The sequence below is a fragment of the Rutidosis leptorrhynchoides genome, chromosome 4 (assembly GCF_046630445.1).
Source record: "Rutidosis leptorrhynchoides isolate AG116_Rl617_1_P2 chromosome 4, CSIRO_AGI_Rlap_v1, whole genome shotgun sequence".
Classification (NCBI taxonomy): Eukaryota; Viridiplantae; Streptophyta; class Magnoliopsida; order Asterales; family Asteraceae; genus Rutidosis; species Rutidosis leptorrhynchoides.
The window spans coordinates 461,519,511-461,543,426 of NC_092336.1; the positions used below are offsets into that span (position 1 = coordinate 461,519,511).

General features: G+C 36.5%; 1 protein-coding gene across 1 annotated transcript in view; it reads left to right on the plus strand.

Annotated features, from left to right (window-relative positions):
• Window positions 1-4,935: 4,935 nt before the first annotated feature.
• The window catches only part of LOC139842239 (heparanase-like protein 3), a 56,670-nt gene continuing 37,689 nt past the window's right edge, over window positions 4,936-23,916 (plus strand). The window contains exons 1-3 of the mRNA XM_071832407.1: window positions 4,936-4,944; window positions 5,614-5,760; window positions 6,532-6,821. Of these exons, the coding sequence (XP_071688508.1) occupies window positions 4,936-4,944; window positions 5,614-5,760; window positions 6,532-6,821 (446 nt within the window). The remainder of the gene's footprint in view (window positions 4,945-5,613; window positions 5,761-6,531; window positions 6,822-23,916) is intronic.

Below are 23,916 nucleotides of genomic sequence, written 5' to 3' on the forward strand. Positions count from 1 at the left end.
AAGAAGTGGCTTTCATAAGCCAAAGAAATAACAATCAATTTCAAGGAATAGCCCAATTTAACCGGAACTTTAACAACCCCTACAACCCTCAAGGTCAAAATTCCAATTACCAACAAGGGTCAAGTAGTGGGTTCCAACAACAAACTCCGGGTTTTTATCAATAACCCCAACAGGAAGAAAAAAAGTCAAATTTGGAGAGTATGTTGGAAAAGTTGATTTCATCACAAACTCAGCTTGTCACAAATATAAACTAAACCAACGAGAAAAACGAACACCAGTTTCAAAATCAACAAGCCTCAATTCAGAATTTGGAGAAACAAATGAGTGGTTTAGCTAATTTACTTAGTGAGAGAAAACCAGGTAGTTTACCGGGCAATACAAATAAGAACCCTCGAAATGAGCACGCCAATGTTATCACCACACGGAGTGGTTTAGCATACGATGCTCCAAAAATACCCGAAAATTCTGATTTTAGTGTTCCGTTGAACCGAAATGATGAACCGGTTAAGGAGCCGGAAAAAGTGGTTGAAAAGGAAGAACGGGAAAAACCCGTAGTGAAACCATATCAACCACCGCTCCCATACCCAAGAAAACAACAACAAGAAAGGCTAGAGGCCGAAAGGTCAAAATTCCTAGATATGTTTAAACAAATTAACATAAATATGCCTTTCATTGATGTAATCTCAGGTATGCCCAAGTATGCTAAGTTCTTAAAAGACTTACTTACTAATCGGAAGAAAATGGAGGAACTTTCATCCGTCACCATGAATGCTAATTGCTCAGCAATTTTAATGAACAAAATACCAAAGAAATTAGCAGATCCTGGAAGTTTTACCATACCATGTCTCCTGGGAGATTTGGAATGCATTAAAGCATTAGCGGATTTAGGGGCTAGCATAAATTTAATGCCTTATTCATTATATGTTAAGCTAAACCCCAGGGTACTAAAACCAACCCTAATGGCAATTCAACTAGCGGACCGCTCTGTTAAATTTCCTCGTGGAATTTTAGAGAATATGTTAGTAAAAGTAGGTACCCTAGTATTTCCGGCTGACTTTGTAATTTTGGACATGGAGGAGGACACACGTGTGCCTCTTATATTAGGTCGACCTTTCCTCAATACTGCTAGAGCTATGATAGATGTTCATGGGCAGAAATTGACCCTTAGTATTGAGGATATGAAGGTTACCTTTTCCGTTGACCATGCCCTACAATACCCCAAGTCTACTGATGATCAATGTTATTATGTGCAAACCATAGACACATATTCGGAGTTGTTACAGGAATTTCCAGAATTGCAAGGTACGGGAGAATGCATTTTTACGGAAGGTGATGAAGAGAATATGTTGGAAGAAGTGGAGATGTTGACCACCTTGATAGCTAACGGTTATGAGCCAAATGATGAAGAATACAGAAAGTTGGATTTAGGAAATGAGTACCGATGTAAAACATCGATTGAAGAACCTCCCGTTTTAGAACTCAAGCCACTTCCAAAACACTTGGAATATGCTTACCTACAAGAAGGTTCTACTCTCCCGGTTATCATTTCATCTGAACTCTCTGTAAGTGAGAAGTCTAAACTTGTTTCCATGTTAAAAGCCCATAAAACGGCTCTAGCATGGAAAATTCATGACATCAAGGGTATAAGTCCCTCTTATTGTACGCATAAGATATTAATGGAAGATAACTATAAGCCATGTGTACAAAGACAAAGGCGACTCAACCCTAATATGCAAGAAGTTGTTAAAAAGGAGATTGTCAAACTCCTAGATGCAGGTCTCATTTATCCAATTTCGGATAGCCCTTGGGTGAGTCCGGTCCAATGCGTGCCCAAAAAGGGTGGCATGACCGTTGTCACAAATGAAGACGACCAATTAATTTCTACCAGGACTATCACGGGTTGGAGGGTATGTATTGATTACAGAAAATTAAATGATGCTACCCGAAAAGACCATTTTCCTCTTCCTTACATTGATCAAATGTTGGAAAGGTTGGCAGGAAAGAACTTTTATTGTTTTCTTGACGGTTTCTCGGGATATTTCCAAATCCCTATAGCACCAGAGGACCAAGAGAAAACGACCTTTACATGCCCTTATGGTACTTTCTCCTATCGACGTATGCCCTTTGGCTTATGCAATGCTCCTGCTACCTTTCAAAGGTGTATGGTAGCTATTTTTCATGATATGATTGAAGACTTTATGGAAGTATTCATGGATGACTTTTCAGTCTTCGGTGATTCTTTTGACTCATGTCTTCATAATCTTGAGCGTATGTTGATTAGGTGTGAAGAATCAAATCTTGTGCTAAACTGGGAAAAATGCCATTTTATGGTAAAAGAGGGCATTGTATTGGGTCATAAAATTTCTTGTGCAGGTCTGGAGGTGGATAGAGCTAAAGTGGAAGTCATAGCCAAATTACCACCACCGTCAAATGTAAAAGGCGTAAGAAGTTTTCTGGGGCACGCCGGTTTTTACCGGCGGTTCATTAAAGATTTTTCCAAAATTGCAACCCCCATGAACAAACTTCTTGAGAAAGATGCTCCATTTGTCTTTACGGACGAGTGTCTTACCGCCTTTAACCTACTTAAAGCAAAGCTCACACAATCACCCATTCTCATATCACCGAATTGGTCAATACCATTCGAACTTATGTGTGACGCTAGTGACTTTGCTATTGGTGCCGTCTTGGGGCAAAGAATTGAAAAACATTTCAAGCCCATTTATTATGCTAGCAAGACATTGCAAGGAGCCCAACTTAATTACACTACCACCGAGAAGGAACTCCTGGCAATCGTCTTTTCGTTTGATAAATTCCGATCCTATTTGGTACTAGCAAAGACGGTTGTCTATACAGACCACTCGGCATTGAAGTACTTGCTTGCTAAGCAAGATGCTAAACCCCGGTTAATACGTTGGGTCTTGCTTTTGCAAGAATTCGACATCGATATTAAAGACAAAAAGGGGGCCGAAAACCTAGCTGCCGATCACCTTTCTCGACTTGAGAACCCGAATCTTGGGGTTCTCCATGAGACTGTTATCCAAGATAACTTTCTAGATGAAAATCTCATGAAGATTGAGAAAATTGATGATCCATGGTTTGTAGACATAGCCAACTATCTTGCGGGTGGATTCCTAGAAACCGGTATGTCACATCAGAAACGAAAAAAAAATTTCAGTGACATAAAATACTATTTTTGGGAAAACCCGTATCTCTTCAAACGGTGTCCCGATGGGATAATCCGTCGATGTGTCTCCGGGGAAGAATGCAATCAGATTCTTCTCCAATGTCATCTTGGTCCCACTGGTGGACATTTCGGACCCCAAGTCACGGGGAGAAAAGTCTATGAGGCCGGTTTTTATTGGCCTACCATCTTCAAGGATGCCCACCAAGTATGTAAATCATGCGATTCTTGCTAAAGGGCAGGAAAAATTAGTCAGAAAGACAAAATGCCTCAAAACATAATCCAAGTTTGTGAGGTTTTCGACATTTGGGGCATTGATTTCATGGGACCATTCCCAAAATCTAATTCCAACCAATACATACTCGTTGCAGTTGACTACGTGTCAAAATGGGCGGAGGCAAAGGCTCTCCCCACAAACGATGCACGAGTTGTTATAATTTTTCTTAAAGAGCTTTTTGCCCGATTTGGTACCCCGAAATCATTAATTAGTGACCGTGGTACCCATTTTTGCAACACCCAATTGGAAAAGGTGTTGAAACGATATGGGGTAACCCATAAAATTTCTACATCTTATCACCCACAAACAAGTGGGCAAGTTGAAAACACGAATCGGGCATTGAAAAGGATCCTTGAGAAAACAGTTGGATCAAATCCTAAGGTGTGGTCAACAAAGCTTGACGATGCTTTGTGGGCGTTTAGAACCGCCTACAAAACTCCTATTGGAACCACACCTTACCGCCTAGTCTATGGGAAGGCATGTCATCTCCCTTTGGAGATAGAGCACAAATCACATTGGGCTCTTAAGACATGTAATCTCGATCTTACAGAAGCGGGAAACCTCCGTCTAAACTAACTTAATGAGTTGGATGAGTTGAGACAAAATGCCTATGAAAACTCACTCATTTACAAGGAAAAGACCAAAGTTTGGCACGATAACCGTCTCAGGAATCCAAAAGATTTTAAAGAGGGTGATCGTGTCTTGTTATTTAACTCACGATTTAATCTTTTCCCTGGAAAACTCAAGTCCCGATGGATGGGACCATTTGTGTTTAATAAGGTTTTTCCATATGGAACGGTGGAGTTAAGAAACGCAAAAGGTGACACGTTTAAGGTAAATGGGCACAGGGTCAAACTATATGTTGATGGACCCATGAACATTGAAGATGAGGTCAACCTCATCTTCGACCCCAAAGCTACCTAAGTTTGGGGGAAGAGTCGAGTGAAGCGACTCAACTTTTAAACCTTCACGAATGGTAGAATTAGGATTGCGTGATTTTGAGTGATTCTGTGTGATTTTTACTTCTGTGATTACCTTAAAGTTACCAACTAAAGCTAAACTGATCAAAATCAAAAAAACAGTGAAGAACACATGGTGCGCGCCGCGCACCCTTGTTTGTGCGCCCCGCGCACACCACTGAATTCATTATATCGGGAAAAATTTTGATCAGCAAGCTTCCTGAGTTAGTCTCTGGTACACTCCGCGCAAAACCAAAAAGAAAAACACCGTACAAGCTTGTGCGCGCCGCGCACACTTCTGTGTGCACTTCGCGCACCCCTCCGTTCAGCTACTTATTGGTTCAATTATTGTGGGGCCTACTTTTAATTCTCAACCACAAAAACCCCAACCCCGATTTCTGCCATTTTTCATCCCCAAATTCTGCATCTATCTCTTCCAAACTCAAAAAACCTACCAAACCCTAACTAATTTTCATCCAATCTTCACCAAATCACTTCCATTTTCAAGCAAATTCAAGATGAGGAGAGTATGTTCATGTTCTTCTACTTTTTATTCTTTTTAATACATCGATTTTAATCTCTTAAATTCGAATTTGTTGAAGAATTTAAGTGGGTTTTCTTTAAATTCATGATTTTTGTGAACATTAACATGCTATAATTATTATGTACACCTTGTATGCCTTAAAATTGAGATTTCATTGTATTTTTATGATATTCTTATGAATCTAGGGTTTACATGCCAATAGAATTGCTAGCTTGATAATCTGTTAAGGATAGTTTGTAATTAGTGATTGTGGGTTGATTGAAGATGATTTTGGATGTTTTATGAGTCTTGTTATCTTGAATAAAAGTCTCAAAGTTGGAATGCTAACATGAATTGAATGAAAAAAATTGATAATGTAAGCATGAAAAACTTTAGTGTTCCACTTAAGTATGCTTGTTGTGATATGATTAATAGATTTTTGGGTAACAATAACATGATGAGTTAAATTGTGCTTAAGGATTATGTTCAAATTTGGTTTCTATAATGCTATACTAGTCATGATAATCTTTGCTCTTAAAATGATTTATTTGCTTGAAGGATTAACATAACTATTGCTATATGTATCTTTGAACATGTATTTTGATTTAACCTAACACTAACAAGGTATTATTTCTATATGCCTTTTTGTTTTGGTGATGTTTCTTATGTGTAGACAAGGTCATCTAGTCAAGCGGCCCAACAAGGACAAGGTTCAAACCAAGGAAGACAACAAGCACCCGTACCGGATCAAAATGATCCTGCTGTTTGGTTAGCTTATGTCCGGGATCATGAGGACTACGCGGAAGAATATGAATGGGTGGTAAGGAAAAAGTGTGAGGCCACTTGGTATTTTGACCCGGAACCATTGGTTTAAGCAAGAGAGTACAATAGAGTCGCACGAATGTTAGAGGTGAAACACCAATTGTCATCCGGACAAGAAATCACAATTCGGGCATGAGAACGGGTTATGCGGATAAATGAAACCATTTACCCCGAGTTGTGTAAGGAATTCATCGCAACTCTGAACTTTCAATGCATTTTAAATCCGAGAGGGCAGGATTTTATGAGGTTTAGATTGGGAGGTTTGGCTCGATCAATGAGCCAAATCGATTTAGCTCATGCTTTGGACATATATAACGAGCTAGATGACGATCAATTGGACGCATATCTCCGACAGACAGAGTATTACGATTCCAGCTACAATCCCAGAATTTTTTGGAGCGACATAAGTAATTACCAATTCGCTGCTAGTTGAAGCACATTCACGAAAATACATCATCAAGAGGCGAAGTTAATTCAGAGGTTGGTTTCTTGCACATTCAATGCAAGAAGGGAAGGAAACAACAAGGTAACGAGGCTAGACGTTTTTCTGATGGACAAAATCTACAATAAAAGTCCAGTTGATATTCCAACCACAGTGGCAAAATATCTAAACGAAACAGGGACAAGAAATATAAACCCTATTGTAGGTGGTCACTATATCACTCGAATAGCGAGCTCGTTTGGAATTAACTTTGACCGGCTAGTAGCAAATCCGGACATGATGGAACCTTTGGGAAGTATATACTATATCAATGCCCAATTTTTGCAGCTCAACCAACACAATCGGCTCATTCCCTTTGTTCCTAGGATGGAACCACCTCAAAACCCACCCCGTGCCCACGATCATGAAGCAGGTGGTAGCGGTGTCGGACGAGAAAATGTGCAGGAGGAGGTTCACATGGAGGAACCTGAAAGTGAAGAAGAATTACCTCAGTTTCAAAGGAGAAGGCGTAGGCAGACGCAAAGGACACGGGAAGAAGAGTTGGAGGAAGTGATTTCCGGTTTTCATGATTTTCAGGTTGGTTATCAACACAGAGACGACCAATATGAAGAACAAAGGCGACAATTTAACGAATTTCAGGAAGAACAACGGGAACATTGTAGTGACCCGAACTTTTCCATGTTTATATATATTAATTGAGATTGATATTTACATGATTAAATGTTTCCAACATGTTAAGCAATCAAACTTGTTAAGACTTGATTAATTGAAATATGTTTCATATAGACAATTGACCACCCAAGTTGACCGGCGATTCACGAACGTTAAAACTTGTAAAAACGATATGACGATATATATATGGATATACATATGGTTAACATGAGATTATGATAAGTAAGTATCTCCATAAGTATATTAATAATGAGTTATATACATATAAACAAGACTACTAACTTAAGGATTTCGAAACGAGACATATATTTAACGATTATCGTTGTAACGACATTTAAATGTATATATATCATATTAAGATATATTAATATATCATAATATCATGATAATATAATAATTTAACATCTCATTAGATATAATAAACAATGGGTTAACAACATTAATTGAGATCGTTAACTTAAAGGTTTCAAAACAACACTTACATGTAACGACTAACGATGACTTAACGACTCAGTTAAAATGTATATACATGTAGTGTATTTAGATGTATTAAAATACTTTTGGAAGACTTCAAGACATATATCAAAACACTCATACTTAACGAAAATGGTTACAGTTACTTTTCCATTCTTTTCTTTCATCAAGAATTCTAGTCGTATTCTTACCCGTATTATATACAGCTTCAAAACGTACTTACTATGAGTATATACCAATAGGAACTAGCATGGGATTCCACTCTTGATTATGTCATGTATGACTAATCAATTTTAACTTCTACCATGAGCTAGTCAACTAACTAGAACTCCTTTTAACCCCACTCACCACTCACCAATTACCACTCATCATTCACTCCATTTCACTTCCAATTCTCTTTCTAATTCTCTCTCAACACACCCACACTATTATGAACGTATTTTTCCAGTAGTTAATCATCATCTTCATCAAAAATCACTTCAAGAATCAAGCTATAATCATCATAGGAAGAACACTTCAAGAACACTTCAAAAATCCCTTCAAGTTTACTAATTTACTTCCAAGCTTTCTAATCCATTCCAAGTAATCATCTAAGATCAAGAAACCTTTGTTATATACAGTAGGTTATCTTTCTTATTCAAGGTAATATTCATATTCAAACTTTGATTCAATTTCTATAACTATAAACTATCTTAATTCGAGTAAAAATCTTACTTGAACTTGTTTTTGTGTCATGATCCTACTTCAAGAACTTTCAAGCCATCCAAGATCCTTTGAAGCTAGATCATTTCTTGTCACTTCCAGTAGGTTTACCTACTAAACTTGAGGTAGTAATGATGTTCATAACATCATTCGATTCATATATATAAAACTATCTTATTCGAAGATTTAAACTCGTAATCACTAGAACATAGTTTAGTTAATTCTAAACTTGTTCGCAAATAAAAGTTAATCCTTCTAACTTGACTTTTAAAATTAACTAAACACATGTTCTATATCTATATGATATGCTAACTTAATGATTTAAAACCTGGAAACACGAAAAACACCGTAAAACCGGATTTACGCCGTCGTAGTAACACCGCGGGCTGTTTTGGGTTAGTTAATTAAAAACTATGATAAACTTTGATTTAAAAGTTGTTATTCTGAGAAAATGATTTTTATTATGAACATGAAACTATATCCAAAAATTATGGTTAAACTCAAAGTGGAAGTATGTTTTCTAAAATGGTCATCTAGACGTCGTTCTTTCGACTGAAATGACTACCTTTACAAAAACGACTTGTAACTTATTTTTCTGACTATAAACCTATACTTTTCTGTTTAGATTCATAAAATAGAGTTCAATATGAAACCATAGCAATTTGATTCACTCAAAACGGATTTAAAATGAAGAAGTTATGGGTAAAACAAGATTGGATAATTTTTCTCATTTTAGCTACGTGAAAATTGGTAACAAATCTATTCCAACCATAACTTAATCAACTTGTATTGTATATTATGTAATCTTGAGATACCATAGACACGTATACAATGTTTCGACCTATCATGTCGACACATCTATATATATTTCGGAACAACCATAGACACTCTATATGTGAATGTTGGAGTTAGCTATACAGGGTTGAGGTTGATTCCAAAATATATATAGTTTGAGTTGTGATCAATACTGAGATACGTATACACTGGGTCGTGGATTGATTCAAGATAATATTTATCGATTTATTTCTGTACATCTAACTGTGGACAACTAGTTGTAGGTTACTAACGAGGACAGCTGACTTAATAAACTTAAAACATCAAAATATATTAAAAGTGTTGTAAATATATTTTAAACATACTTTGATATATATGTATATATTGTTATAGGTTCGTGAATCAACCAGTGGCCAAGTCTTACTTCCCGACGAAGTAAAAATCTGTGAAAGTGAGTTATAGTCCCACTTTTAAAATCTAATATTTTTGGGATGAGAATACATGCAGGTTTTATAAATGATTTACAAAATAGACACAAGTACGTGAAACTACATTCTATGGTTGAATTATCGAAATCGAATATGCCCCTTTTTATTAAGTCTGGTAATCTAAGAATTAGGGAACAGACACCCTAATTGACGCGAATCCTAAAGATAGATCTATTGGGCCTAACAAACCCCATCCAAAGTACCGGATGCTTTAGTACTTCGAAATTATATCATATCCGAAGGGTGTCCCGGAATGATGGGGATATTCTTATATATGCATCTTGTTATTGTCGGTTACCAGGTGTTCACCATATGAATGATTTTTATCTCTATGTATGGGATGTGTATTGAAATATGAAATCTTGTGGTCTATTATTATGATTTGGTATATATAGGTTAAACCTATAACTCACCAACATTTTTGTTGACGTTTTAAGCATGTTTATTCTCAGGTGATTATTAAGAGCTTCCGCTGTCGCATACTTAAATAAGGACGAGATTTGGAGTCCATGCTTGTATGATATTGTGTAAAAACTGCATTCAAGAAACTTATTTTGTTGTAACATATTTGTATTGTAAACCATTATGTAATGGTCGTGTGTAAACAGGATATTTTAGATTATCATTATTTGATAATCTACGTAAAGCTTTTTAAACCTTTATTGATGAAATAAAGGTTATGGTTTGTTTTAAAATGAATGCAGTCTTTGAAAAACGTCTCATATAGAGGTCAAAACCTCGCAAAGAAATCAATTAATATGGAACGTTTTTAATCAATAAGAACGGGACATTTCAGTTGGTATCCGAGCGTTGGTCTTAGAGAACCAGAAAATTTGCATTAGTGTGTCTTATCGAGTTTGTTAGGATGCATTAGTGATTCTGGACTTCGACCGTGTTTTCTTTAAAAATGATTGCTTAACATTTTTGTTGGAAACTATATATTTTTAACATATGAATATTATGTGATATATTAATCTCTTAACGTGTTTGATATTATGTGATAGATGTCTACCTCTAGAACAAGTCCCATTGACTCACCTAATAATAATGAAGAGTCAAATGTAAATTGGAATGATTCGTGGACTGATTCACAAGTTCCCGAAGAGGAACCGGAAGAAGAGTCGGAACCGGAAGAAGAATCGGAACCGGAAGAAGAATCGGAACCGGTGGGGGAAATAATAAAACGGTTAAGTAAAAGAGAATCCTCAACCAACCGACCAAGGTTAATTATGGTCAATGGTGTTTCCGCCAAGGAAGCAAAATATTGGGAGGATTACCAATTCTCCGATGAATCGGATTCCGACGAGAATTCCGATGATGTTATAGAAATTACCCCAACTGAATTTAAAAAGACAAAAGAAAATAATAAGGGAAAGGGCATAAAAATAGAGAAATCTAATTCCAACCCTGATGAACTTTATATGTATCGTCAACCCCCGAAGTCCTTAAGTTGTAACAATGACCCGGGAACCTCTAAACCACCAGGTTTTTCTAAACCAATGTGGAAAATTACGGCTCGTATTAGGGGAACATCATATATCCCTAGAAACTTGGCAAAACGAACCAAAACCGAAGAAGAAGAAACAAGCGAGTCGGAATAAGATAGTTGTATTCGTGTGGTGTAATATATGTAATATAGTGTGCTTATGCTTTATGATATATGTAAAAATTGCTTGTATTAATAAGTATTTTTTTTTATGAATCTAACTCTTGTCTATTTTACAGTATAAAAACACAAAATGGATAGACAACCCAATATTTTAAGAGACCTACCCGGAGACATGATTGATGAAATCTTGTCTAGAGTCGGTCAGAATTCCTCGGCACAACTATTTAAGGCGAGATCAGTTTGTAAGACATTCGAAGAACGTTCCAAGAATGATTTGGTTTATAAAAGGCTTTCGTTCGGAAGATGGGGGATATCACATTGGGAAATCCATAAGTTACGATGTGTTTACTTTGACGCATATATTGCGGGGAACCCAAATGCTATTTTACGCAACGGGTTAAGAAATTATTTTGACTCAGTATATCCAAATATAGGACTTCGTGATTTAGAAAAAGCGGCTAACATGCAACATAAAGAAGCATGTTATGCTTACGGGTTAGTAATGTTCGCTTCTCACCAAAGTGAGAACAAGAACATCGGGCTACAACTATTAAACAAAACGTTCCCTCAAGTGACGGAGTCGGTAATTGGGGTAAGAAATGAGGTTTTTAGGTTATTACGAGACTGTTGGTCATTACGTAACCCTCGTCCCTTTGACGACGTTACAACACGCTGTCTTATCAACGGCCATAACGGTTATGTTCCACAAGACCAAGGATGGGAAGTAGTCCTAGTAAAACCAGAATGCATGACTTGTTTCTGGACGTATGAATTACGTGTCTTTATTGCCTTTGCTGAACGACTTGTGTACTAGCTAGAATTATCTTCACAACTATCTTGTATCAAAGTTATTGTGTGCTATATTTCATGCTTTATGTAAAATAAGCGGTATTGTAAGTTTGTAAAATATTGTATAAAAGTTTGAACGCGAAATATTATTATAATCAGTTTTTCATATAGAATTGTAGTAGTTGAATTGTATATTAGCTACTAAGTATGAACTTAACGGGTAGGTACTACCCGAATTTAAACTTATAAAACGCTAATATGAAGAAAAAGCTTTTATAAATGAGTTCATATTATGCTACGAAATACTATTAACTACTCTTAATATTCTGTATGATTAACTTGTTCCATTTGACTATTTTGAAGGAAATGGCACCGACTACTCGACACACCGTGAATATGAATGAAGAGGAATTCCGTACTTTTCTAGCTTCAAACATAGCCGCAGTACAGGCTGCGCTATATACCAACAATAACCTTGGATCTGGCAGTACAGGAAATCGTGTAGGATGCACCTACAAAGAATTCACTGCCTGCAAACCTTTGGAATTTGATGGAACCGAAGGACCGATCGGATTGAAACGGTGGACCGAGAAGGTTGAATCGGTGTTTGCCATAAGTAAGTGTACTGAAGAGGACAAAGTGAAGTACGCTACGCATACCTTCACAGGTTCTGCGTTAACATGGTGGAATACCTATCTAGAGCAAGTGGGACAAGATGATGCGTACGCACTACCGTGGTCAGCATTCAAGCACTTGATGAACGAGAAGTACCGTCCCAGAACCGAGGTCAATAAGCTCAAGACAGAACTTAGAGGGTTACGAACCCAAGGTTTTGATATTACCACGTACGAAAGACGATTCACAGAATTGTGCCTATTGTGTCCGGGAGCATTCGAAGATGAGGAAGAGAAGATCGACGCGTTTGTGAAAGGATTACCGGAAAGAATCCAAGAAGATATAAGTTCACACGAGCCCGCCTCCATACAACAGGCATGTAGAATGGCTCACAAACTAGTGAACCAGATTGAAGAAAGAATTAAAGAACAGACTGCTGAAGAGGCCAATGTGAAGCAAGTCAAAAGAAAGTGGGAGGAAAACGGTGATAAGAATCGCCAATACAGCAACAACAGCAATTACAACAATAATCGCAACAATTATCCCAACAATCGCAACTACAACAAACGGCCCAACAACAACAACAACAACAACAGCAACTACAACAATCATCCTAACAACAATAATAACCGCAACAACAACAACAATCAGAAGCAGCTATGCCAAAGGTGTGAAAAGAATCACTCGGGGTTCTGCACCAAATTTTGCAACAAGTGTAAAAGAAATGGTCATAGCGCGGCGAAGTGTGAGGTCTACGGACCAGGGGTTAATAGAACGAAAGGAACAAATGGTGTCGGAACGAGTAATGGCGGAGTAAGTAGTGTCGGAGCAAGTTATGCCAATGTAGTTTGTTATAAATGTGGAAAACCGGGCCACATTATTAGAAATTGCCCGAACCAGGAGAACACGAATGGACAAGGTCGTGGAAGAGTTTTCAATATTAATGCGGCAGAGGCACAGGAAGACCCGGAGCTTGTTACGGGTACGTTTCTTATTGACAATAAATCTGCTTACGTTTTATTTGATTCGGGTGCGGATAGAAGCTATATGAGTAGAGATTTTTGTGCTAAATTAAGTTGTCCATTGACGCCTTTGGATAGTAAATTTTTACTCGAATTAGCAAATGGTAAATTAATTTCAGCAGATAATATATGTCGGAATCGAGAAATTAAACTGGTTAGCGAAACATTTAAGATTGATTTGATACCAGTAGAGTTAGGGAGTTTTGATGTGATAATCGGTATGGACTGGTTGAAAGAAGTGAAAGCAGAGATCGTCTGTTACAAAAATGCAATTCGCATTATACGAGAAAAAGGAAAACCCTTAATGGTGTACGGAGAAAAGGGCAACACGAAGCTACATCTTATTAGTAATTTGAAGGCACAAAAACTAATAAGAAAAGGTTGCTATGCTGTTCTAGCACATGTCGAGAAAGTACAAACTGAAGAAAAGAGCATCAATGATGTTCCCATTGCAAAAGAATTTCCCGATGTATTTCCGAAAGAATTACCGGGATTACCCCCACATCGATCCGTTGAATTTCAAATAGATCTTGTACCAGGAGCTGCACCAATAGCTCGTGCTCCTTACAGACTTGCACCCAGCGAGATGAAAGAACTGCAAAGCCAATTACAAGAACTTTTAGAGCGTGGTTTCATTCGACCAAGCACATCACCGTGGGGAGCTCCTGTTTTGTTTGTCAAGAAGAAAGATGGTACATTCAGGTTGTGTATCGACTACCGAGAGTTGAACAAACTTACCATCAAGAACCGCTACCCACTACCGAGAATCGACGACTTATTTGATCAACTACAAGGCTCGTCTGTTTATTCAAAGATTGACTTACGTTCCGGGTATCATCAAATGCGGGTGAAAGAAGATGATATTCCAAAGACAGCTTTCAGAACACGTTACGGTCATTACGAGTTTATGGTCATGCCGTTTGGTTTAACTAATGCACCAGCTGTGTTCATGGACCTTATGAACCGAGTGTGTGGACCATACCTTGACAAGTTTGTCATCGTTTTCATTGATGACATACTTATTTACTCAAAGAATGACCAAGAACACGGTGAACATTTGAGAAAGGTGTTAGAAGTATTGAGGAAGGAAGAATTGTACGCTAAGTTTTCAAAGTGTGCATTTTGGTTGGAAGAAGTTCAATTCCTCGGTCACATAGTGAACAAAGAAGGTATTAAGGTGGATCCAGCAAAGATAGAAACTGTTGAAAAGTGGGAAACACCGAAAACTCCGAAACACGTACGCCAGTTTTTAGGACTAGCTGGTTACTACAGAAGGTTCATCCAAGACTTTTCCAGAATAGCAAAACCCTTGACTGCATTAACGCATAAAGGGAAGAAATTTGAATGGAATGATGAACAAGAGAAAGCGTTTCAGTTATTGAAGAAAAAGCTAACTACGGCACCTATATTGTCATTGCCTGAAGGGAATGATGATTTTGTGATTTATTGTGACGCATCAAAGCAAGGTCTCGGTTGTGTATTAATGCAACGAACGAAGGTGATTGCTTATGCGTCTAGACAATTGAAGATTCACGAACAAAATTATACGACGCATGATTTGGAATTAGGTGCGGTTGTTTTTGCATTAAAGACTTGGAGGCACTACTTATATGGGGTCAAAAGTATTATATATACCGACCACAAAAGTCTTCAACACATATTTAATCAGAAACAACTGAATATGAGGCTGCGTAGGTGGATTGAATTATTGAATGATTACGACTTTGAGATTCGTTACCACCCGGGAAAGGCAAATGTGGTAGCCGATGCCTTGAGCAGGAAGGACAGAGAACCCATTCGAGTAAAATCTATGAATATAATGATTCATAATAACCTTACTACTCAAATAAAGGAGGCGCAACAAGGAGTTTTAAAAGAAGGAAATTTAAAGGATGAAATACCCAAAGGATCGGAGAAGCATCTTAATATTCGGGAAGACGGAACCCGGTATAGGGCTGAAAGGATTTGGGTACCAAAATTTGGAGATATGAGAGAAATGGTACTTAGAGAAGCTCATAAAACCAGATACTCAATACATCCTGGAACGGGGAAGATGTACAAGGATCTCAAGAAACATTTTTGGTGGCCGGGTATGAAAGCCGATGTTGCTAAATACGTAGGAGAATGTTTGACGTGTTCTAAGGTCAAAGCTGAGCATCAGAAACCATCAGGTCTACTTCAACAACCCAAAATCCCAGAATGGAAATGGGAAAACATTACCATGGATTTCATCACTAAATTGCCAAGGACTGCAAGTGGTTTTGATACTATTTGGGTAATAGTTGATCGTCTCACCAAATCAGCACACTTCCTGCCAATAAGAGAAGATGACAAGATGGAGAAGTTAGCACGACTGTATCTGAAGGAAGTCGTCTCCAGACATGGAATACCAATCTCTATTATCTCTGATAGGGATGGCAGATTTATTTCAAGATTCTGGCAGACTTTACAGCAAGCATTAGGAACTCGTCTAGACATGAGTACTGCCTATCATCCACAAACAGATGGGCAGAGCGAAAGGACGATACAAACGCTTGAAGACATGCTACGAGCATGTGTTATTGATTTCGGAAACAGTTGGGATCGACATCTACCATTAGCAGAATTTTCCTACAACAACAGCTACCATTCAAGCATTGAGATGGCGCCGTTTGAAGCACTTTATGGTAGAAAGTGCAGGTCTCCGATTTGTTGGAGTGAAGTGGGGGATAGACAGATTACGGGTCCGGAGATTATACAAGAAACTACCGAGAAGATCATCCAAATTCAACAACGGTTGAAAACCGCCCAAAGTCGACAAAAGAGCTACGCTGACATTAAAAGAAAAGATATAGAATTTGAAATTGGAGAGATGGTCATGCTTAAAGTTGCACCTTGGAAAGGCGTTGTTCGATTTGGTAAACGAGGGAAATTAAATCCAAGGTATATTGGACCATTCAAGATTATTGATCGTGTCGGACCAGTAGCTTACCGACTTGAGTTACCTCAACAACTTGCAGCTGTACATAACACTTTCCACGTCTCGAATTTGAAGAAATGTTTTGCTAAAGAAGATCTCACTATTCCGTTAGATGAAATCCAAATCAACGAAAAACTCCAATTCATCGAAGAACCCGTCGAAATAATGGATCGTGAGGTTAAAAGACTTAAGCAAAACAAGATACCAATTGTTAAGGTTCGATGGAATGCTCGTAGAGGACCTGAGTTCACCTGGGAGCGTGAAGATCAGATGAAGAAGAAATACCCGCATCTATTTCCAGAAGATTCGTCAACACCTTCAACAGCTTAAAATTTCGGGACGAAATTTATTTAACGGGTAGGTACTGTAGTGACCCGAACTTTTCCATGTTTATATATATTAATTGAGATTGATATTTACATGATTAAATGTTTCCAACATGTTAAGCAATCAAACTTGTTAAGACTTGATTAATTGAAATATGTTTCATATAGACAATTGACCACCCAAGTTGACCGGCGATTCACGAACGTTAAAACTTGTAAAAACGATATGACGATATATATATGGATATACATATGGTTAACATGAGATTATGATAAGTAAGTATCTCCATAAGTATATTAATAATGAGTTATATACATATAAACAAGACTACTAACTTAAGGATTTCGAAACGAGACATATATTTAACGATTATCGTTGTAACGACATTTAAATGTATATATATCATATTAAGATATATTAATATATCATAATATCATGATAATATAATAATTTAACATCTCATTAGATATAATAAACAATGGGTTAACAACATTAATTGAGATCGTTAACTTAAAGGTTTCAAAACAACACTTACATGTAACGACTAACGATGACTTAACGACTCAGTTAAAATGTATATACATGTAGTGTATTTAGATGTATTAAAATACTTTTGGAAGACTTCAAGACATATATCAAAACACTCATACTTAACGAAAATGGTTACAGTTACTTTTCCATTCTTTTCTTTCATCAAGAATTCTAGTCGTATTCTTACCCGTATTATATACAGCTTCAAAACGTACTTACTATGAGTATATACCAATAGGAACTAGCATGGGATTCCACTCTTGATTATGTCATGTATGACTAATCAATTTTAACTTCTACCATGAGCTAGTCAACTAACTAGAACTCCTTTTAACCCCACTCACCACTCACCAATTACCACTCATCATTCACTCCATTTCACTTCCAATTCTCTTTCTAATTCTCTCTCAACACACCCACACTATTATGAACGTATTTTTCCAGTAGTTAATCATCATCTTCATCAAAAATCACTTCAAGAATCAAGCTATAATCATCATAGGAAGAACACTTCAAGAACACTTCAAAAATCCCTTCAAGTTTACTAATTTACTTCCAAGCTTTCTAATCCATTCCAAGTAATCATCTAAGATCAAGAAACCTTTGTTATATACAGTAGGTTATCTTTCTTATTCAAGGTAATATTCATATTCAAACTTTGATTCAATTTCTATAACTATAAACTATCTTAATTCGAGTAAAAATCTTACTTGAACTTGTTTTTGTGTCATGATCCTACTTCAAGAACTTTCAAGCCATCCAAGATCCTTTGAAGCTAGATCATTTCTTGTCACTTCCAGTAGGTTTACCTACTAAACTTGAGGTAGTAATGATGTTCATAACATCATTCGATTCATATATATAAAACTATCTTATTCGAAGATTTAAACTCGTAATCACTAGAACATAGTTTAGTTAATTCTAAACTTGTTCGCAAATAAAAGTTAATCCTTCTAACTTGACTTTTAAAATTAACTAAACACATGTTCTATATCTATATGATATGCTAACTTAATGATTTAAAACCTGGAAACACGAAAAACACCGTAAAACCGGATTTACGCCGTCGTAGTAACACCGCGGGCTGTTTTGGGTTAGTTAATTAAAAACTATGATAAACTTTGATTTAAAAGTTGTTATTCTGAGAAAATGATTTTTATTATGAACATGAAACTATATCCAAAAATTATGGTTAAACTCAAAGTGGAAGTATGTTTTCTAAAATGGTCATCTAGACGTCGTTCTTTCGACTGAAATGACTACCTTTACAAAAACGACTTGTAACTTATTTTTCTGACTATAAACCTATACTTTTCTGTTTAGATTCATAAAATAGAGTTCAATATGAAACCATAGCAATTTGATTCACTCAAAACGGATTTAAAATGAAGAAGTTATGGGTAAAACAAGATTGGATAATTTTTCTCATTTTAGCTACGTGAAAATTGGTAACAAATCTATTCCAACCATAACTTAATCAACTTGTATTGTATATTATGTAATCTTGAGATACCATAGACACGTATACAATGTTTCGACCTATCATGTCGACACATCTATATATATTTCGGAACAACCATAGACACTCTATATGTGAATGTTGGAGTTAGCTATACAGGGTTGAGGTTGATTCCAAAATATATATAGTTTGAGTTGTGATCAATACTGAGATACGTATACACTGGGTCGTGGATTGATTCAAGATAATATTTATCGATTTATTTCTGTACATCTAACTGTGGACAACTAGTTGTAGGTTACTAACGAGGACATCTGACTTAATAAACTTAAAACATCAAAATATATTAAAAGTGTTGTAAATATATTTTAAACATACTTTGATATATATGTATATATTGTTATAGGTTCGTGAATCAACCAGTGGCCAAGTCTTACTTCCCGACGAAGTAAAAATCTGTGAAAGTGAGTTATAGTCCCACTTTTAAAATCTAATATTTTTGGGATGAGAATACATGCAGGTTTTATAAATGATTTACAAAATAGACACAAGTACGTGAAACTACATTCTATGGTTGAATTATCGAAATCGAATATGCCCCTTTTTATTAAGTCTGGTAATCTAAGAATTAGGGAACAGACACCCTAATTGACGCGAATCCTAAAGATAGATCTATTGGGCCTAACAAACCCCATCCAAAGTACCGGATGCTTTAGTACTTCGAAATTATATCATATCCGAAGGGTGTCCCGGAATGATGGGGATATTCTTATATATGCATCTTGTTATTGTCGGTTACCAGGTGTTCACCATATGAATGATTTTTATCTCTATGTATGGGATGTGTATTGAAATATGAAATCTTGTGGTCTATTATTATGATTTGGTATATATAGGTTAAACCTATAACTCACCAACATTTTTGTTGACGTTTTAAGCATGTTTATTCTCAGGTGATTATTAAGAGCTTCCGCTGTCGCATACTTAAATAAGGACGAGATTTGGAGTCCATGCTTGTATGATATTGTGTAAAAACTGCATTCAAGAAACTTATTTTGTTGTAACATATTTGTATTGTAAACCATTATGTAATGGTCGTGTGTAAACAGGATATTTTAGATTATCATTATTTGATAATCTACGTAAAGCTTTTTAAACCTTTATTGATGAAATAAAGGTTATGGTTTGTTTTAAAATGAATGCAGTCTTTGAAAAACGTCTCATATAGAGGTCAAAACCTCGCAAAGAAATCAATTAATATGGAACGTTTTTAATCAATAAGAACGGGACATTTCAAACATAATAGGGCTTCAAGGTATGATCAAAGGTGGGGGAATTACAGGGGCGATTGGCTTCGCCATAATGTTAGTTTGTATATGCAACACCCACAGGATTATTATGCCACTTCCTACCAAAATCCGACCTATTATAACACACCGAACAGAGTTCCAAGTCCTCCCTTATACGATGAGCAAGCGGCTATGCAGGATGTACAGACGCGCTTTGAGGACCAATACCCGCGCGGGAGACCTCGAAATGATGGTTCGGGAACCTACTCCGGATGGCCTTTTGGTAATTTCTCTAGTGATGATTAGAGGGCAAATGTACCTTATTTGATGATTGGTAACAATTTGGTGATTTTTTAGAAGCTTTGGTTTGTAATTATTTGAATATTTGTATTGTAGACTAATGTTTGTGGTGGTTGTGTTAAAAACACCATTTTTATCTATTTATATTTTGTGTGCTTGTTTATTTCTTATTGTTAAGGTTTAGTGATGCTGGCATTAAGTTCAGCAACGTACAAACATTTTGGAATTTGTGATAGAGATTAAGGAATGAACGATGTTCTTATGCTGGCATTAAGTTCAGCGACATCGCTCACCTAAGTTTCACGATCTCAGGCTTATTATCAAGGTTTTTTAGAACTCTTTTCACACAAATGCCCTCGTGAATTTAAGTAATAAGATTTAAGTAATGAGGGCCTTACTTAATCTCAAGTGTGGGGAGAGGTAATTCTCTCGGGTACATCTTGGCTTACTTTCGAATTCTTAATGGAAATAATTATTAAAGCCTTAACGAAAAAGCCAAGTGTGGGGGATTTTACCAATCTTTTTGAATTACTATCACAAATTTTGCAAAATTAAAACGATTAAAGTACGTTTGGCTTGAAAAAGGAATAAAAGTCACTAAACGAAAGGATGCATCTAGTTCATCCTTGAAGGAAGTAAAGTCTTCTGAATTTCGCCTTACTTGATATAGCAAACTTCCTAAACTATGTCATTTCATACTAATATCATTTCACGATATAAAGTACAGTGGGAAGGGAAAGTCTTGAACTTTCAAACCCGAAAATAAACTTGGTAGGGTAAATCCAAGTCGCTATCCAGTGCAAGACCGATTACGGTGTATAAGCTGGAGCAGGATCTGTCTCGCGCGATAGCTTAGTCTTCGCAGTTTTAACCCTTGATCTTAATTGTACAAAATTGACATAAAATACCGATATTTATATCGCGTCAGGGGGCGCCCGGTTAAGAGTTCCATGATACTACAATCATGGGGGCGAATAGCTTGCTACTCGCCGACTGAGACTTCGGTTTTCAGTTACCCTCAACCGGAATTTGAGGTTAAAACCGGAAAACGTGTCTAGTTAAAACTAGCAATGACATTTTCAAAATCTTAAAACGTTTTCTCAAAGATCCAATTTTCCCTAAGGATCCAAATTTTTAAAGAACTTTCATCGAAGTTCACCTCTCCCAAGCAATCCAAATGTGTGCGTGTGTTTCATAAATTGTGTGTGTACCCTCGCGAGTGTGTATTCCAATTGTGTAAACATGTGTTCATATAGCGTGAGTTGTGTTACAAAATAATGCGTGTGTTTTGTGTACTTCGTGTGAATAGTGTGAAAATTGTGTACCATATAGCGTGAGTCTTTGTGTGTGTTTTGCGTGATTCGTGTGATTTGTGTATAATGTACTTCAAACAATGTTTTTGATTCATATATATTTGTGTTTTGTATACGCATGATTAGAACAAGACTTGCTTGAGGACAAGCAAGAGTTAAGTGTGGGAGATTTTGATATTACTCAAAATAGACATATCATTAGTCACAATATCAAGTCCTATCATCGGTTATTTCATACGAATTTGTAATATTTCCATTATTATTCCGTTGTATTGTAATTAAGCATAGAATCATTGAATACTTGAAGAAATGTTGAAGATAATGAATGAAACAACTCAAAGATCAAAACCAGAACAAGAAACGAAGAAACAGAAAAATGAAAGCTACAGTGCGCGCCGCGCACTATCCACGCACACCACCGCGCACTCAAGACTTTGATCAGAACATTTGATTAAAATGGAAACCAGAGAGCGCCCCGCGCAAGTTCAACAGAGCGCGCCGCGCACAACAGAGCGCGCCGCGCACTTCGCCGCGCACAAGTACCTGAAACGTCCAAATTGAAGTGCGATCGTGAACTGGAAAGTAAAAGTGTAGTAGGTGAGTAGTGCACTCCGCGCACCCCTTATGTGCACGCCGCGCACAGTGCTTTCCAGCTACTTTTCAGCCTTTTTAAACCTCTTTCCAGCTTCATTCCAAGTGTGCCAGTTTTCTTTCTGTTCAGAGACGAAAACATATCATTCAAAACAGTTCTTGAGCTTATCAAAGTGCATCTAAACACTAAAATCATTGAAGATTCAAGGATCATTCAAGGGCTTCATCCAAGATTACTCTAAAAAGGTCAATCTTGTATTTACAATGAATTCTATCTTTGTTACTGTTATGTTTAAGTTTTCTAGCATGATTGTTGGCTAGTTCCTTTTATGTTCATCTAGATAAATAACCGAGATGTTGAATGTTTACTTTTGATTGATAGTTACCATGTACGATAGTTTGATGTTTGAATACAAGAACCATTCTTGTTAAGTTTAATCTTTTCGATTCAACTAGTTAGTATACTTGTTCAACTAAGAAACACCATCTTGCTGATTTAGTATATTGATTTACACCTAGTGACAAGTGTTTGCCCATCTTTTACCAAAAGGGGTAAGTTGCGTTCAAACGGTTAATCTATATAGGAATGTAAGAACGACTCTTGTAGATACTCTCAGATAGCTTAATTGATATGTGTAGTTATCTAGGTGAACGATCAATTCCCTAGAATCTGTTATACATATTTTCACTACTCAATTCCATATAACTAATAGGTGTTAGTAAATTGCCTTATCTAGTGACGTTTATAGGGATCTTATTACCACACTTAATTGTTTACTTGGGTTGGGTGAATTGAACATTTAACCAGATCAAGGGAATGAACTAAGCTAAACCATTAGTTGACATAGGAGTGGATCATGATCAACACACCATTGACTTGATCATTCTTCAAGTCTTTAGACTAGTTGAATTAGTTGATTACAAATAGGAGGTCTTAGATGACAAGAACATCACTTGCGTCGTGTAATCCCGTTTGAGTGTTTATTCAAGACTACTCTTGGTAAACCGATCAATTAGTTCTCGTGCATAACCAATCAATCCGATCTTAATCCTAAATAAACATTCACATCGAGGGTAAAAAGTCTAGATGAGCATATTTCATCTCTTTGATATCAAAACTATCTTAATTGCTTTCCTTGCACTTATAAATTTAAAAGACCAAAAATATTGTTTTTACTTTTACTCTTCTCTGATTTGGCTAATCGTTAAATAAGCCACAAAACATAAAACTTGTACCTTTAAGCTTCATTTGCTTAGTTAATCATAATATAGTTTATAATTCTAGTTTGACTAATACAACTGTCCTTGGAACGATACACGGATTTTACCATTATCTATACTACTACACGATTGGGTACACTGCCCGTTAGTGTGTGTAATCTTTAAAAACGGTATTTTCCATACAACAATTCATATACCACTTTTCGCACATCATATATACCCTCCAATAATTAGCTCTTAGCAGCCCATGTGAGTCACCTAACACATGTAGGAACCATCATTTGGCAACTAGCATGAAATATCTCATAAAATTACAAAAATATTAGTAATCATTCATGACTTATTTACATGTAAACAAAATTACACATCCTTTATATCTAATCCATATACCAACGACCAAAAACACCTACAAATACTTTCATTCTTCAATTTTCTTCATCTAATTGATCTCTCTCAATTTCTATCTTCAAGTTCTAAGTGTTCTTCATAAATTCTATAAGTTCTAGTTTCATAAAATCAAGAATACTTCTAAGTTTGCTAGCTTACTTCCAATCTTGTAAAGTGATCATCCAACCTC